Source organism: Hyla sarda, chromosome 4 (assembly GCF_029499605.1).
Source record: "Hyla sarda isolate aHylSar1 chromosome 4, aHylSar1.hap1, whole genome shotgun sequence".
NCBI lineage: Eukaryota > Metazoa > Chordata > Amphibia > Anura > Hylidae > Hyla > Hyla sarda.
The window spans coordinates 19,091,250-19,107,689 of NC_079192.1; the positions used below are offsets into that span (position 1 = coordinate 19,091,250).

Consider the following 16,440-nt stretch of genomic DNA (forward strand, 5'->3'; position numbering starts at 1 on the left):
AAAAAAATTTTTCCTGGATAACCCCTTTAACTATGATAAGGAAGGTGGCAGCGATAACAAGATTGAATGAAAGAAGTATATATTGTTATACACACATTATACAGGGGATTATTATGGTGTAATATGCAGTGAGAACACTAGGTGGCGCTTTACTACAACCTATGATGGAAGAAGTCGTCCTGTGTAACTTGTGTGAATTGTGCCTTGGGGATGTGGAGTGAAGAATAGGTTTCACCTATAGCAGTGGTCTCCAACCTGCGGACCTCCAGATGTTGCAAAACTACAACTCCCAGCATGCCCGGACAGCCGTTGGCTGTCCGGGCATGCTGGGAGTTGTAGTTTTACAACATCTGGAGGTCCGCAGGTTGGAGAACACTGACCTATAGCATAGAAAAGGGTCTCTGTGTGGTGATATTGCCAGGGCTATGCCAAGTTGCTAAATCTGCAATTTAAAGGGGTACTCCGGTGGAATTTTTTTTTTTTCATATCAACTGGCTCCAGAAAGTTAAACAGATTTGTAAATTACTTCTATTAAAAAATAAAATCTTAATCTTAAGAACTCAACTTCCTCTGTAGTATACAGCAGCTGATAAGTACTGGAAGGATTAAAGGGGTACTCCCGTGGAAAACTTTTTTTTTTTTTTTTTTTTTTTTAAATCAACTGGTGACAGAAAGTTAAACAGATTTGTAAATTACTTCTACTAAAAAATCTTAATCCTTCCAGTACTTTTTAGGGGCTGTATACTACAAAGGAAATGCTTTTCTTTTTGGATTTCTCTGATGTCACGATCACAGTGTTCTCTGCTGACCTCTGCTTTCCATTTTAGGAACTGCCCAAAGCAGCATATGTTTGCTATGGGGATTTTCTCCTGCTCTGGACAGTTCCTAAAATGGACAACAGAGGTCAGCAGAGAGCACTGTGGTCGTGACATCAGAGAAATCCAAAATGAAAATCATTTCTTTTGTAGTATACAGCTCCTAAAAAGTACTGGAAGGGTAAAGATTTATTAATAGAAGTGATTTACAAATATAAAAAATGGGGTATGTGCAGCTCACAATATAAATTAATCGAGGCTAAAAAAATACTAGTACAAAATAATATATAAGGGTAAAAAGGGGGGGGTACCAAATGCCTCTAGACTAATACCATAAAATGGTACATGATGATGGAATTACAGAAAAAATTAATCGGACTGTGCTTCATTTTAAATGATGTGCAAATTTAATATGAATTAATATCAAATATTACAAATAAGACATAAAATAATGCAAATCTAATACATAAATGCCTCCTACCACAGGGCCCTTGTGGGGAGGTATGATATTTGAATACAAAGCATATATTAAAAGATGTTAAAATATAGCATGTCAATTATGTTCTACCGCTATCCCAATGTATTGCAAACCGACATAGTGTACTTTTGTGCGGTACACTCTATCTCTACTGAGGAAAGGGTCATATACAAAGTACCCTGAAACGCGTCTAGAGAAAGAAATATTTACCGCATGACCACCGCAATCCACAAACCGCCATCACTTACCTCCGACACAACTCCATCATCTGCTGATTTCACACCTGGCTGTAATTCATCCGCCATTCCACCAGACGCCGAGAGATCTTCCACGAGGCTTTCCTTTCCTTGTTTCCGGAGCAAGATCCATCTATCTCCGAGTACATCTCCACCTCCGGAGCCACTCCGTGACCGGTGACTTCTCCTCGGCCTGCGGCAACCGGGCCCGTCACCGCAAGCGCATGCCAGCGCTGGACACAGCCTCCACTACATCTGCCATCGAGCCTGCTATTACTCCGTGACCGGTGACCTTTTTGGCCTGTGGCATCCGGGCCCGTCACCGTAAGCGCACGCTAGCGCTGGACACAGCCTCCACATATCCATCTCTCGGACGTCCAGCCAAAACTACCTTTAGGAGTTGGTAACTATATCACCTTGTGAACTGTTCTAAATCACATGAGAACGGAGTGTACCGCACAAAAGTACACTATGTCGGTTTGCAATATATTGGGATAGCGGTAGAACATAATTGACATGCTATATTTTAACCTCTTTTAATATATGCTTTGTATTCAAATATCATACCTCCCCACAAGGGCCCTGTGGTAGGAGGCATTTATGTATTAGATTTGCATTATTTTATGTCTCATTTGTAATATTTTATATTAATTTATATTAAATTTGCACATCATTTAAAGTGAAGCACAGTCCAATTAATTTTTTCTGTAATTCCATCATAATGTACCATTTTATGGTATTAGTCTAGAGGCATTTGGTACCCCCCCTTTTTACCCTGATTTACAAATATGTTTAACTTTCTCGCACCAGTTGATTTAAAAAAATAAGTTTTCCACAGGAGTACCCCTTTAATCCTTCCAGTACTTATCAGCTGCTGGATACTACAGAGGAAGTTGAGTTGTTCTTTTCAGTCTGACCGCAGTGCTCTCTGCTGACCCCTCTGTCCATGTCAGGAACAAATCCTCATGACAAACCTCTCCTGCTCTGGACAGTTCCTGACATGGACAGAGGTGTCAGCAGAGAGCACTGTGGTCAGACTGAAAAGAACACCTCAACTTCCTCTGTAGAATACAGCAGCAGATAAGTACTGGAAGGGTTAAGATTTTTAATAGAAGTAATTTACAAATCTGTTTAACTTTCTGGCACCAGTTCATTAGAAAAAAACTATTTTCCTGCGTAGTACCCCTTTAAGGCTGCATTCACACCACGTTTTTGCAGTACAGTTCCCGTATACGTTTTCTATGCGAAAGCCGTACAGAACCATATTGAAAACCGTATGCCAAAAGATGCATTAGATTGTGTCCGTTTTGCATCTTGTATGATTTTGTCAGTTTTTTTCCCGTACCCAAAATCGTGGCCTACCACGGTTTTTGGTCAGGGTGAAAAACTGTATTAAACCGTATAAGTTTTTTTTTTTTAACATGGGAGTCAATGGGAATCGTACAGAACTGTATGTGCGTACGGTTCCATCCGGTTTGCACCATACGGTTTTTGACTTTGCACAGGTTCTTGGAATTTCCCGGTTCTTGGAATTTCAATCAAACAAGTGAAACTTTATTCATAATGGAGTGAAAAGTTAAAAACGTATACGTTTTTTTTCTTAAAAATGGATGCAACCGGACGTAGTTTTTTAAATCGTATATGAGTTAAATTTGTACACACGTTTTGATACAGTTTAGTCAGGTTTTGAGGAATCAGTTTTTCATCAAAAAGCTGACACGGGAACTGTATTGTAAAAATGTGGTGTGAATGCAGCCTAATACATTGAGAGTCTCCTGATGAGGATCGGCATCTATTAGTCAGAGTATGAGCCTGCTATAAAGAGTATCTTTCTTTTTGGAGGACCTCATCTATCCTTGCTTTTTTTTAAGTACAACCCATTGTTTTTGAGTGGACACTCTTCTGTGGTGGTGCTGCATAAGAAATTAACATTAACTACCAGATTTAACAACTGGTCAATCCCAGCAGCAGTACCTGTGACAACCTTATCCAAAATTGTCCATAGTGTAAAACCCATTTAAAGGGATACTCTGCCCCTAGACACGTTATCCCCTATCCAAATGGATAGGGGATAAGATTCCTAATCACGGGGTTCCCGCCACTGGGCACACCCGTGATCTCGGCTGCAGCACCCCAGTCAATTGGTGCACGGAGCGGAGTTCGCCGGATGACTGGGGATGCGGGGCGGAGGCTTGTGACGTCATGGCCCCACTCTGCTTGTGATGTCATGACTACGCCCCATCAATGCAAGTCTATGGGAGGGGGCGTGACGGCCGTCATGCCCCCTCCCATAGACTTGCATTGAGGGGGTGTGGCCGTGACATCACGACCACGGAGCAGCCATGACGTCATGAGCTTCCGGCGCTCTGGCGCTGCACCCGATGCTCTAAACGAATGCTGGGTGCATTCCGGGGGGTCCCGCTGCTGGGGATAGGGGATAAGATGTCCAGGAGCGGAGTACCCCTTTAAGTGTACAGGTCCACAGTGTCATGATGTTACCTTGAAGGAAGCTCTAGATTTTTCGGGGATATTGTCGGCATATTTCCCAGTAATCAGGCCACATGCTAAAGGAGACCATGTCATAGAGCCAACACCTGGGGGAAACCAAAAAGAATAGAGAGTTAATAAAAAATGGCATTGACGGGAACTGGAACAAGAACTACAGATTGTAAGTCACCCAATCGTACACTTACCAATCTTATGATACAGCTCGGGGAGCTGCGTCTCTACTTTCTCGCGTTGGAAGAGATGATACTCAGCTTGTTCACACACGGGAGGGATGAGGTTAAACTGGCGAGCTACAGAATAGGCCTCCTAGCAATACAAAAGTAACCGATAATACTTTAGTGATAGGTAGTAATTATTCCTAATGTTTTTTTTCTTCACACTGTCATTAAAGAATTTTTTGCTATTGCACTCCTCATGGTAAATAAAAGATCTTTCTAATATACTTTGTTTAAAAAAAAAATTACTTTTATATTTTTTTATTTGTGTTTACAAAAGCTGCCACTAGGTGTCTCCCTATTGTCCAGAGCACATTTCCCCCCATCTCTTGCACAAACTTTGGACTCCTGCTGGCCTGGCAGAAGTCCAAAAACAGGAAATACAGTCTGGAGTGCTGAGAGGGGGATGGGGGGGGTGGGGGCGTAGCCTTAGCCAATCATAGCTCATCTCACACTGAACTGCTCTGGGCTGTGTGTAGCAGAGTGAGGGAGGAAGTTCTCCCCTGTATGGCTTCAGATGTCACAGCCTGCTGGGGAACACCCCCTTCCCAGTCTGTGACTCTGACTGAGACTGAGCAGAAAATACAGAACAATATCAAGGTAGAAAACTAAAAAATAATAAAAAAAAATAAAGGCCGGGGGTGGTTTATCAGGATGGGGACAGTGAACTGGGAGGATTATACAATTTAACAAGATCATGACTGGTACTCTTTAAAGGACCACGACACCTCGAAATAACAGTTAAAATCAAAATAAAAACAGTGTTTGTCAGTTTGCTGAATTTTCATCCCAGAATTTAGACTTTTTGTGAAGAATGACACATCTCTTACTGGGTGCCAATGTGAGCCGGTGGGTGGATTAGTTGTTTCCAATAGAAAAAAGTTGACCGTGGAGGGAAAAGACTGGTAAAGTGTACCTGTCATTAAAGGGGTACTCCGCCCCTAGACATATTATCCCCTATTCAAAGGATAGGGGATAAGATGCCTGATCATGGCAGTCCCGCTGCTGGGGACCCCTGCGATCTCCCTGCTATATGCGGCGTTCGTTTAGAGTGTCAGGTGCAGCTCCCCAGTGGCGGGACCCCTGCGATCTCGGCTGCGGCACTCCAGACGTCCAATGCACGGAGCGAAGTTTGCTTCGTGCTGGATGACTGGCGATGAGGGGCAGAGGCTCGTGACATTACGGTCACATCCCGCTCGGGACGTCACGGCCATGCCCCCTCAATGAAAGTCTATGGAGAGGTTTACTATAGGGATTTGTTGCTCCTCGGGGGAGTTCCTGACACTGACAGAGGTGGCAGCAGAGAGCACTGTGTCTGACTGGTAAGACTAGATGAGCCGATAAGTATTAAAAGGCTTAAGATATTCAAATAGAAGTCATTTACAAATCTGTATAACTTTCCGTCAGCAGTTGATGTGCAAACAATTTTGTTGTAAAGCATGTATAACCAATAGGTTCTGCAATTGCTTTCATTAGAAAAAGCCAGTCAAACAACTGTCCCCCCCCGCCTGCTTGGACACACACTAGTCCCGCTGTGTCCATGAGTCATCACCTATGTCATGGACACACTTCCTTGATTGACAGCTGTGAGCGCAGGGCTCAGAGCAGGAGGAAAAATCCTCCCACTGTCAGCTTGTGTCCCGTTACTTTCAGTAAGGACAAGCTGGGAGTTGTAGTTTTACTAATGCTAGGGGAGATGTGAGCAGACAGCATACTGAGGGAGGGGGCGGAGACCTGCACAGTGAGGCCACGCCCCCTCCCTTTGAGAGGAATTCAGACTAGTGAGCTAAATTAAAAGTGTAATAAAAAAAATAAATAAAGGTGCTAGACACATAACAATTACATATACATGGTCAGGATTAGGTACTGAGTGATATATTAAAAAAAAAACTTTTTTTGTTGTATCTGATGGGTACACTTTAAAGGGGTACTCTGGTGGAATTTTTAAATTTTTTTTATTTCTTTAAATCAATTGGTGCCAGAAAAGTATACAGATTTGTAAATTACTTCTATATAAAAATCGTAATCCTTCCAGTACTTATCAGCTGCTGTATGCTCCACATACTTTTTTTTTTTTTCCTATCTGACCACAGTGCTCTCTGCTGACATCTCTGTTCAGAGCAGTATAGGTTTGCTATGGGGATTTGCTCCTGCTATGGACAGTTCCTGACATGGACAGGTGTCAGCAGAGAGCACTGTGGCCAGATTGGAAAGAAATGAAAAAAAGAAAAAGAACTTCCTCTGGAGCATAGAGCAGCTGATAAGTACTGGAAGGATTAAGATTTTTATATAGAAATAATTTACAAATCTGTTTAACTTTTTTTTTTTTTTTTCCCTCTTCCCTCCCCTTCCCCTGGTGTCAAGTGACTCATCCTGGATATACTTGGATATATAAGACTGAGCAATACTACAGTGGGGATCAAAAGTTTGGGCACCCCAGGTAAAAATTTGTATTAATGTTCAAAAAGAAGGAAAGATGGAAAAATCTCCAAAAGACATCAAATTACAGATTAGACATTCTTATAATATGTCAACAAAAGTTAGATTTTTGTTAGTGGAAGTGCACCGGCACCAGTGTCAGACTTGGGAACGTAGTAGCTATATGAGTGGTGTTATGTGCCTGTCCTTCCGCACGGAACTCGGTGGTGCAATGCGTTCTATACACTAGCAAGATACATCCAATAGACAAGAGAAGCAGAGAATAACGCAGCACTCACCACATGTTCTTTGTTCACCTTCTTCTTTATTTGGTTTGAAAATGTGCAGACAGGTACAGCAGGTGAGAGGAAACCTAGCGTGCGGGGGGATGTGGGTGGCGACGGACCGTTGCGTGCTCTCGGCACTTCGTCAGGCCTGTCTGCACATTTTAAAACTGAATAAAGAAGAAGGTGAACAAAGAACATGTGGTGAGTGCTGCGTTATTCTCTGCTTCTCTTGTCTATTAAAAGTTAGATTTTATTTCCATCATTTACACTTTCAAAATAACAGAAAAAAATGGCATCTGCAAAAGTTTGTGCCCCCTGCAGAGTTAATATCTTGTACTGCCCCCTTTGGCAAGTATCACAGCTTGTAAACGCTTTTTATAGCAGCCAAGAGTCTTTCAATTCTTGTTTGAGGTATCTTTACCCATTCTTCCCTAGAAAAGTCTTCCAGTTCTTTGAGATTTCTGGGCTGTCTGTCACACACTGCTCTTTTAAGGTCTATCCATAGATTTTCAATTATGTTGAGGTCAGGAGACTGTGAAGGCCATGGCAAAACCTTCAGTTTACGCCTCTTGATGTAATCCCCCATGGATTTCGAGGTGTGTTTAGGATCATTATCCATTTGTAGAAGCCATCCTCTCTTTAACTTCAGCTTCTTCATAGATGGCATCAAGTTAGCATCCAAAATTTGCTGAAATTTTATTGAATCCATTTTTCCTTCTACTCGTGAGATGTTCCCTGTGCCACTGGCTGCAATACAACCCCAAATCATGATTGATCCACCCCCATGCTTAACAGTTGGACAGAGGTTCTTTTCATTAAATTCTGTTACCCTTCATCTCAAAAGTTCATTTTTAACCTCATAGGTCCGCAGAACTTGTTCCAAAATGCATCAGGCTTGTCTATATGTTCATTTGCAAAGTTCAAACGCTGATTTTTGTGGTGAGGACGTTGAAGAGGTTTTCTTCTGTTGACTCTTCCATGAAGACCATATTTGTACAAGTATCTCTTTATAGTGGAATAGTGTACCACAACTCCAGTGTCTGCCAGATCTTTCTGGAGGGATTGTGCAGTCAAACATGGGTTTTGAATTGTTTTTCTCACAATCCTGCGAGCTGTTCTGTCTGATATTTTCTTGGTCTTCCAGATCTTGCTTTAACTTCCACTGTTCCTGATGACTGCCATTTCTTAATTACATTCTGAACAGAGGATATTGACATCTGAAAACATTTGCTATCTTCTTATAGCCTTCTCCAGCTTTGTGAGCGTCAACTATTTTCAGTTTCAGATTTCTAGACAACTGCTTAGAAGAACCCATGGTGCTGATTGTTGGGGCAAGGTCAGATGAGTCTGGGCATTTAAAACCTTTGAGATTGACATCACCTGGTCTTCCCAGATGATGACTGAGAACAATCCATGACACTGGCAGGTCTCAGCTTTACAAAGGGGGCAGCGCATGCTATAAATTCTGCAGGGTGCCCAAACTTTTGCAGACGCCATTTTTTTGTTTTCCATTATTATGAAAGTGTAAATGATGGAAATAAAATCTAACTTTTGTTGACATATTATAAGAATGTCTAATCTGTAATTTGATGCCTTTTGGAGATTTTTCCATCTTTCCTTGGCTTCTTTATGCACATTAATACACATTTTACCTGGGGTGGCCAAACTGTATCATTTGATGCCATGACTAAGACTTGTTAACAAATCGAAACGCCTTGGTGCATTTCGTTTGTGTTTTTACTTTTTTTCTATTGTTCGTTACACTTGGATTTTAACATGATCTTATAAACCCTGGGAGCCGGATGTTCCTGTTCTAACTTTCTGGCACCAGTTAATGTGAAAACAATTTTTTTTTTTCTCCGGAGATCCCCTTTAAAGGGGTACTCCGTCCCTAGACATCGCGGGGATTCCTGCCACTGGGACCCCCGCGATCTCTGTGCAGTACCCGACATTCGTTTAGAACGCTTGGAGTGAGCAGCGGGGGTCGTGAAGTCACTGCCACGCCCCTTGTGATGTAACGCTACGCCCCCTCAATGCAAGTCTATGGGAGGGGGCGTGGTATCCGCCACGCCCCCTCCCATAGACTTGCATTGAGGGGGCATGACATGACGTCACGATGGGCGCGGCAGTGACATCACAAACCCCGCCGCCTGCTCCAAGCGTTTGGAACGAAATGTTCAGAACGTTCGGGCAGCGGAGTACCCCTTTAAGCTCACACAGTCTGTTATCAATGTAGTGTATGAGTCTTACATACCATAATTTCCATCGCACTCCAGCGTGAAGTGCCCCAGTACATCGCCATCCCCTGGTTGATCACAAAGGTCATGGCTCGTACAATTTCTGCACAGAAAAATAAAGAAAAGAGCCTTGTAAAAGAATAAAATAGCAACATTATACATGTAGAGTCATTCTTTCTAAATCCACTTCTTACCTGCAGATAAGAGAACGGTACCAAATGACAAAACATTTCCACTGTGTCTGCGCATAGACGTATGGACGACTGACATCCACATCAAACAGATTGTACTGTATACTACTCAGATCTATATATAGAGACATCCAGAAACGGCGTCACGTAAACCGCAGGGCTGTCACAGTCTCTCTTATCATATTGTCTGTGACACTTTCCTTCCTTCCTGACTCCTTGCCAGAAATCATTTCTTCTTGTAGATAAATTCGGATAACTATACGTCTGTCTTTATTTAGGGCAATGTTCCTGGGTCCATCTGTAGAGGTGCAGAGACGCAGAAGGGGCCGCAGAGGTCATAGATATATGGGGGGGGGGAGCGGAAATTAGACAGGGGAGCACTGTGAGATAAATGAGAGATAATGAGGATGTCTATAGAGACCGGTGCCGACTGGGGGCTGGTGATACGGGAGACCGGCAACGTCAGGTGTCTATACAGAGACATCCTTAATACCGTAACCCTATGATCATGCAGCAGTCTATACCGCATACACACAAACCCTCACTTTCTGTCTATCTATCTCATATCTATCTATCTATCTCATATCTATCTCTCTCATATCTATCTATCTATCTATCTCATATCTATCTATCTCACATCTATCTCATATCTATCTATCTATCTATTTCATATCTATCTATCTCATATCTATCTCATGTCTATCTCATATCTATCTATCTATCTATCTATGTCATATCTATCTATGTCATATCTATCTATCTCATATCTATCTCATATATATCTATCTATCTATCTATCTCATATCTATCTCTCTATCTATCTATCTCTCATATCTATCTATCTCATATCTATCTATCTCTCTAATATCTATCTATCTATCTCATATCTATCTATCTATCTATCTATCTATCCATCTCATATCTATCCATCTCATATCTATCCAACTCTCTCATATCTATCCCTCTCTCTCTCATATCTATCTATATCTCTCTCTCATATCTATCTATATCTCTCTCATATCTATCTCTCTCATATCTATCTCTCTCATATCTATCTCATATCCATCTATCTATCCATCTCATATCTATCCATCTCTCTCATATCTATCCCTCTCTCTCTCATATCTATCTATATCTCTCTCTCATATCTATCTATATCTCTCTCATATCTATCTCTCTCATATCTATCTCTCTCATATCTATCTATCTCTCTCATATCTATCTATCTCTCTCATATCTATCTATCTATCTATCATCTATCTATCTCATATCTATCTATCTATCTCATATCTATCTATCTATCTATCTATCTCATATCTATCTATCTCATATCTATCTATCTCATAACTATCTATCTATCTCATATCTATCTATCTATCTCATATCTATCTATCCATCTCATATCTATCCATCTCATATCTATCTATCTATCTATCTATCTATCTATCTCATATCTATCTATCCATCTCATATCTATCCATCTCATATCTATCTATCTATCTATCTATCTCATATCTATCTATCTATCTCATATCTATCTATCCATCTCATATCTATCCATCTCTCTCATATCTATCCATCTCTCTCATATCTATCTATATCTCTCTCTCATATCTATCTATATCTCTCTCATATCTATCTATATCTCTCATATCTATCTATCTCTCTCATATCTATTTATCTATCTATCTATCTATCTCATATCTATCTATCTAATATATCTAATATCTATCTCATATCTATCTATATAGAAAAAGTAGAAGAACAGCACGACCAAGTCCGTAAAAACGTAGGAGGGTGCACACAGATCCTGGACCCTTGGTTAGAGGATCATCCCATAGACAGTGGAAAAAAATCTTTTGTGCTTGAGAAAGGTCAGGATTGAGGTGACTGAAACGTCGCTGCTGTGCTGACACCTTTTATGGAATAAATTTACGTTTTTGTGCACAATTGTGGTGCTGTGGACAAGATTTTTTCCACCATCTATCTATATAGATACACTTCGCAGGAGAGCAGCACAACCACTATAAGGGTACGTTCAGACGAGCAGATTTACAGCGGATTTTATGTTGCAAATCCGCCACTGAAGAACCCGCTGTATGGTGCCTTTTCATGTGCCTGCTTGGAGCGGCAATACGCCTCTACGAGCAGACACACTGAAGCGATGTGAGAGTTGCCGAGCATGCGTGGAGTACTCGCACACATCGCGGCCTCTCCCCCTGCTCAATGAGCTAGGCCGAGAGCTGCCGCGATGTGCAAGTATACTGCGCATGCGCGCGGCGACTCGCACATTGCAGTGTGTCTGCTCGTAGCGGCGTTTTGCCTCTCCGAGCAGGCACATCCAAAGGCAGGTACTTCAGTGCCAGATCCGCAGCGAAATACGCACGGAAAATCCGCTCGTCTGAACATACCCTAAGGCTAGGTTCACACTGCGGAATCTCCAGACAGAAAATTTCCACCCGGAGATTACCAGTGCGGTCAGCGCTGACTGAATCAATCGGCACTAGGACCGCGCAGACACTGCATTCTCCAATAGACTGCAATGTGTTCCGTGAGTATTTCTGCCTGAAGAATGAGCAACCCCTTTCTTCAGGCAGAAAATTTAAAGCGGATTTTCCGTTCACAACTTCCGCTTCACAAATTCCGAAGTGTGAACGGAAACCCATTCTCTATACTATACATTTTAGTAAGCGGAATTTCTGCCTGCAATTTCAAAGCATAATTGCAGGCGGAAATTCCGTAGTGTGAGCCTAGCCTAATTGTCCGGGTGCAGGCTGATGGAGGTCCTCCGGTATACAAAGAACCAAAGAATCAGCAGCACTCCGTTCCTTTAGCATGGCTATATTCATCTTGTGTTACCAGCAGCTACGTTTCGGCTGTCTCACACATACGGTGTCCATTTTAGGACATCGTTAGTCGACAGCTGTAACTCCGTCCCACGTCAGGCAAAACGGCGTCCCACCTCCTCCCTCGGACCAATCTCCGTCAGGCATCAGCCGCAACTCCCTCCTCTGTCATCCAAAACTCCCTCATCCTAAACTCCGTCATCCCTCAGATGAAAAACCTTCCTGCCATGTAGCAGAGGCGAGTCAGTGTTGGCTCTCTGCTCTACGGGTCCTGCTGTACATGCTATTCAGTGTCTGCTCTGCTATACAGACTCTGTAGCACATGTAGTGCCTGTAGTACACGTTTCACAGTATCGACTCTGCAATACATGCTGTGCACCATCGGCTCTGCTATGCGGCAGGAAGTTTTTTATGAGGGATGACGGCATTTTGGACGAGGCAGTTTCGGATGAGGGAGTTGTGGCTGACGACTGACAGGATTGGTGTGAGGGAGGAGGCGGGACACTGTTTCGTCTGACGGGGGACGGAGTTGCGGCTGACGGTGATTGGTCCGAGGGAGGAGGCAGGACTCTGTTTCGCCTGACACGGGACGGAGTTACGGCTGATGACTGACAATGTTCTAAAATGGACCCCGTACACACAGCCATTATCATGGCTGTGTGAGACAGCCGAAACGTAGCTGCCTGTAACACAAGATGAATAAAGCCATCCACTCATTCATCTGAAGGAACGGAGTGCTGCTGATTCTTTGGTTCTCTCTATGTAGACATTACTTGTAAAACTCACACATACATTTACAACATACATCTGCAACATACAAGCACATCATGCATATTCATGTCAAACATACACATAAAGACACATATACAGATTGATTTAAAAAGGAAGGTAAAAAAGTAAAGGCCTGCTGGTAAATAACATAACTAATGGTCAGTGACTAAAAAGCAAAGCAAAACTAGGCTGACTAGTATCGATCTACAGGTGCCACAAACCATGGTAGGGGGTATCCTACGAAAACATCACCATTGTAAGCCAGAGAGATCACATCTTCTTGAGATCACTCAAAAAAATACCCCGAGATGGGTCAGGGTCAATATTATAGAAACACCTTTGACCAAGGGACAAGCCCTTAGGGCTTGTCCCTTGGTCAAAGGTGTTTCTATAATATTGACCCTGACCCATCTCGGGGTGTTGTTTTGCGTAACTTGATATTAGAGATTTAGTTCTCTGGTTTCACCCCATTTTTTTTTTTTTGGGCACATGAGACGTAATGGCCGGTTTTAAATAGAGCTTGTCCCTTGGTCAAAGGTGTTTCTATCTTCTTGAGATGAAACCAGAGGAAAAACCAAAATGCCATGACTTTTGTATTGACTTGCAGGGCCGATCGAAAGAGGTTGAATTTACTGACAGGCCGGTGTTCAGTAATGAGATGACTTTTTACCTCAGTTCGGAGGTCAACTGGCGCAATGGTACTGTAATGACTGGTTCTGTTCCCTCCCATAGGGTTAATTCTGCATAGGTCTGTTGTTTATGTTGGTTACTGGGACAACGCCCTGAGCTTCTTGGGTGTGGTTGGAGCTTTTTCCCCACCTATCCGTACTCTGGTTTCTTCTATCAATCAGGATTCTCCTTTCACTTACACTCTCATATACAAGGAAGTCACTTTCACTTGTGCTTTGCTTGTGAAAGTTACCTGTTGACTGAAGCTAGCACTCCTTGTATTTCTATTGTCTATTTCGGTACTCTGATCTTTTGGTTTTGATTCTTTACTCCGCTCCTGGTATTTGCATTGTTACTTCGCTATCTCCTGTTACCGACCTTGGCTAGTTTGACTAAGATTTGACTGTGTGTTTGTCTTAGTGTATCTCTGTTAGTTTGTGTGCCTCCAGCTGTTCCCTGACTCTGACTGTTTTGTAGTTTATTATTTTGACTCTGTCCCTGCACGTATAATAGGAAGGGACTGTCCTCATGGTTGTGGACCCGTTGTTTAGGATGGGTATGCAAGTAGGCAGGGACAGAGGGTGTGGCCAATATTAGGGCTTCACTCTATCCCTGATAAACCATGAACCTTGAGTCCTTATCGAGCACACAAGGGACTCCAAAGTAACCATGTTCAGCACAATAAGCAGCCCAAAGTCTACGATTCCTTCTTTTGTTAAGGATCTTGTCACAGGTCGCTCCTACCTGGACATGTTATAGGGATGGCTTATGCCACAGATAAAAGAAGAGCTGGCAAATGTAGTGAGCAGGATGGTGACCTCCACATTTTCCATTCGAATGTTCACCAATATCTGAATGAAACTATCAGAACATTGGATCGACCGCACTGAAAACAACGATTTCCCAAAGTTGTTTTGGTCACGAGATAGCCAAATCTAACACCCTGTGACCTATTTCTGTGGGGCTATCCACCCCACCCCCAGCCACAGGATCTGACCAACCTGAGACAACCAATCACTGAAGGGTACCGACTGTTTAATGGCTCTGCAGACAGATACCTTGGTTAACCACTAAGTGGATGCCGGGAGCACTTGTGGCCCCTTAGTAGCTTCGGCAAAAAGGGACATTGAACCTGGAACCTGCAGGTGCCTTTTTGCCGGGAGGGGAAGGGTATGGTTTGTTGGGGGCCTCTCTCTTTTCGGAGAAGGGCTTGTGATAGACCGCATCCTTTGTGCACGTTTTTTTTTAGTGTAACACATATGCACTTTTTCTTGAACTTTGGGTGATTCGAGAGCACGTTCTTCGGCTCTTAGAAAAAAGAAAAAAAACATCACTGAAACAGTAGAGTCCATATCCGAGGAGATGATGGAGGTATCTGGACAGAACTGGACAACCACCTAGACATCTGCTGTGTCACCAATGGAAATCATTCTGAACATTTGTCGTATATAGATAAAACTTGGATGGATAATGCGTCTCTTCATGTTCATAAATTTGTGTTGTGTTCTCTTGGTTATCCAAACCTAGGCCATTATTGTGCACCTTCCTTTTTGAATTACCCTATACGTGTGCAGCCAGTTGATTTAAAAAAAAAAAAGTTTTCCACGGTAGTACCCCTTTAAAGAGATCGCATCAAGCAGCTGTAAACGAGTAGGGATTCTAGAGAATAAAGGGGCATTAAAAGGGGTACTCCGCTGGAAAACTTTTTTTTTTTTTTTTTTTTTTATCAACTGATGCCAGAAAGTTAAACAGATTTGTAAATGAAAAAAATTTAAACAAACAACAAAAAATGTGGTCTCAAATGGCTGGAGGTGCTCAACCCCAAATGCGGTTGTGCATTAATACTGGGGGAGCAGATCCTGCCCTTGTGGTCCATTGCTAGGGGCGATCCCCAGCATAAAAATGCATACAATGGAGGATGCCTGCAGCGGACTACAAGTGCCACAATAGAATCCTACACCAGATAAACGGTGTGGATGTGTAACAATTAGAATAATACAATGCAGGAATGTGGGTGCACTACTGTGGTAGATGTATACAATGACATTGGCTAATCCCTCAACACTGATGTTAAAATTGAGACATTCGCCAGTATATCCTTATATGAAGGACATACCAGAGCCCGCACACCAACGCCAAGGTTTCTCAAAATGGTGCGGGACCTACGCTAATCCTACCTGTGCTTGATAAGCAAAACAGGGGCCAGTGGGCAATTACGGCCTCATTAGGTCAATTCACAGAGTCCTCCCAGGTACCCTCCAGCGTGACTAAGCAAACACACATGCAACCTAGCAACGGACTACAAGGGCAGAATCTGCTCCCCCAGTATAAATGCACGACTGCATTTGGGTTGAGCACCTCCAGCCATTTGAGACCATGTTTTTTGTTGTTTGTTTAAATTTTATACTTGGTGTGTAAACTCCAAAATGAATACGCCTTGAATATCTTCAAGGCAGCATTAAGGTAGCACCTGTGAGGCCATGCACCTATATCAGCCAACTCAGGTGGGGCTCACAGCTTGCCTCCCTCCTCCCATTGTATGTGTGCTCAGTCACGCTGGAGGTACCTGGGAGCAGGCTGTGAGTCGATCTAATGCTGCCGTAATTGCCCACTGGCCCCTGTTTTGCTTATCACGCACAGGTAGGATTAGCGTAGGTCCCGCGCCATTTTGAGAAACCTTGGCGTTGGTGTGCGGGCTCCAGTGTGTCCTTCATACAAGGATATACTGGCGAATGTCTCAATTTTAACATCAGTGTTGAGGGATAGCCA

At 42.8% G+C, this 16,440-nt stretch overlaps 1 protein-coding gene across 1 annotated transcript in view; it reads right to left on the reverse strand.

Moving 5' to 3' along the window:
• KCNAB3 (potassium voltage-gated channel subfamily A regulatory beta subunit 3) overlaps window positions 1-16,440 on the reverse strand; it is a 142,860-nt gene that overhangs the window by 23,474 nt on the left and 102,946 nt on the right. Inside the window, exons 9-11 of the mRNA XM_056570116.1 lie at window positions 9,212-9,297; window positions 4,223-4,343; window positions 4,029-4,123 (exon numbers count right to left, since the gene is read on the reverse strand). Of these exons, the coding sequence (XP_056426091.1) occupies window positions 4,029-4,123; window positions 4,223-4,343; window positions 9,212-9,297 (302 nt within the window). The remainder of the gene's footprint in view (window positions 1-4,028; window positions 4,124-4,222; window positions 4,344-9,211; window positions 9,298-16,440) is intronic.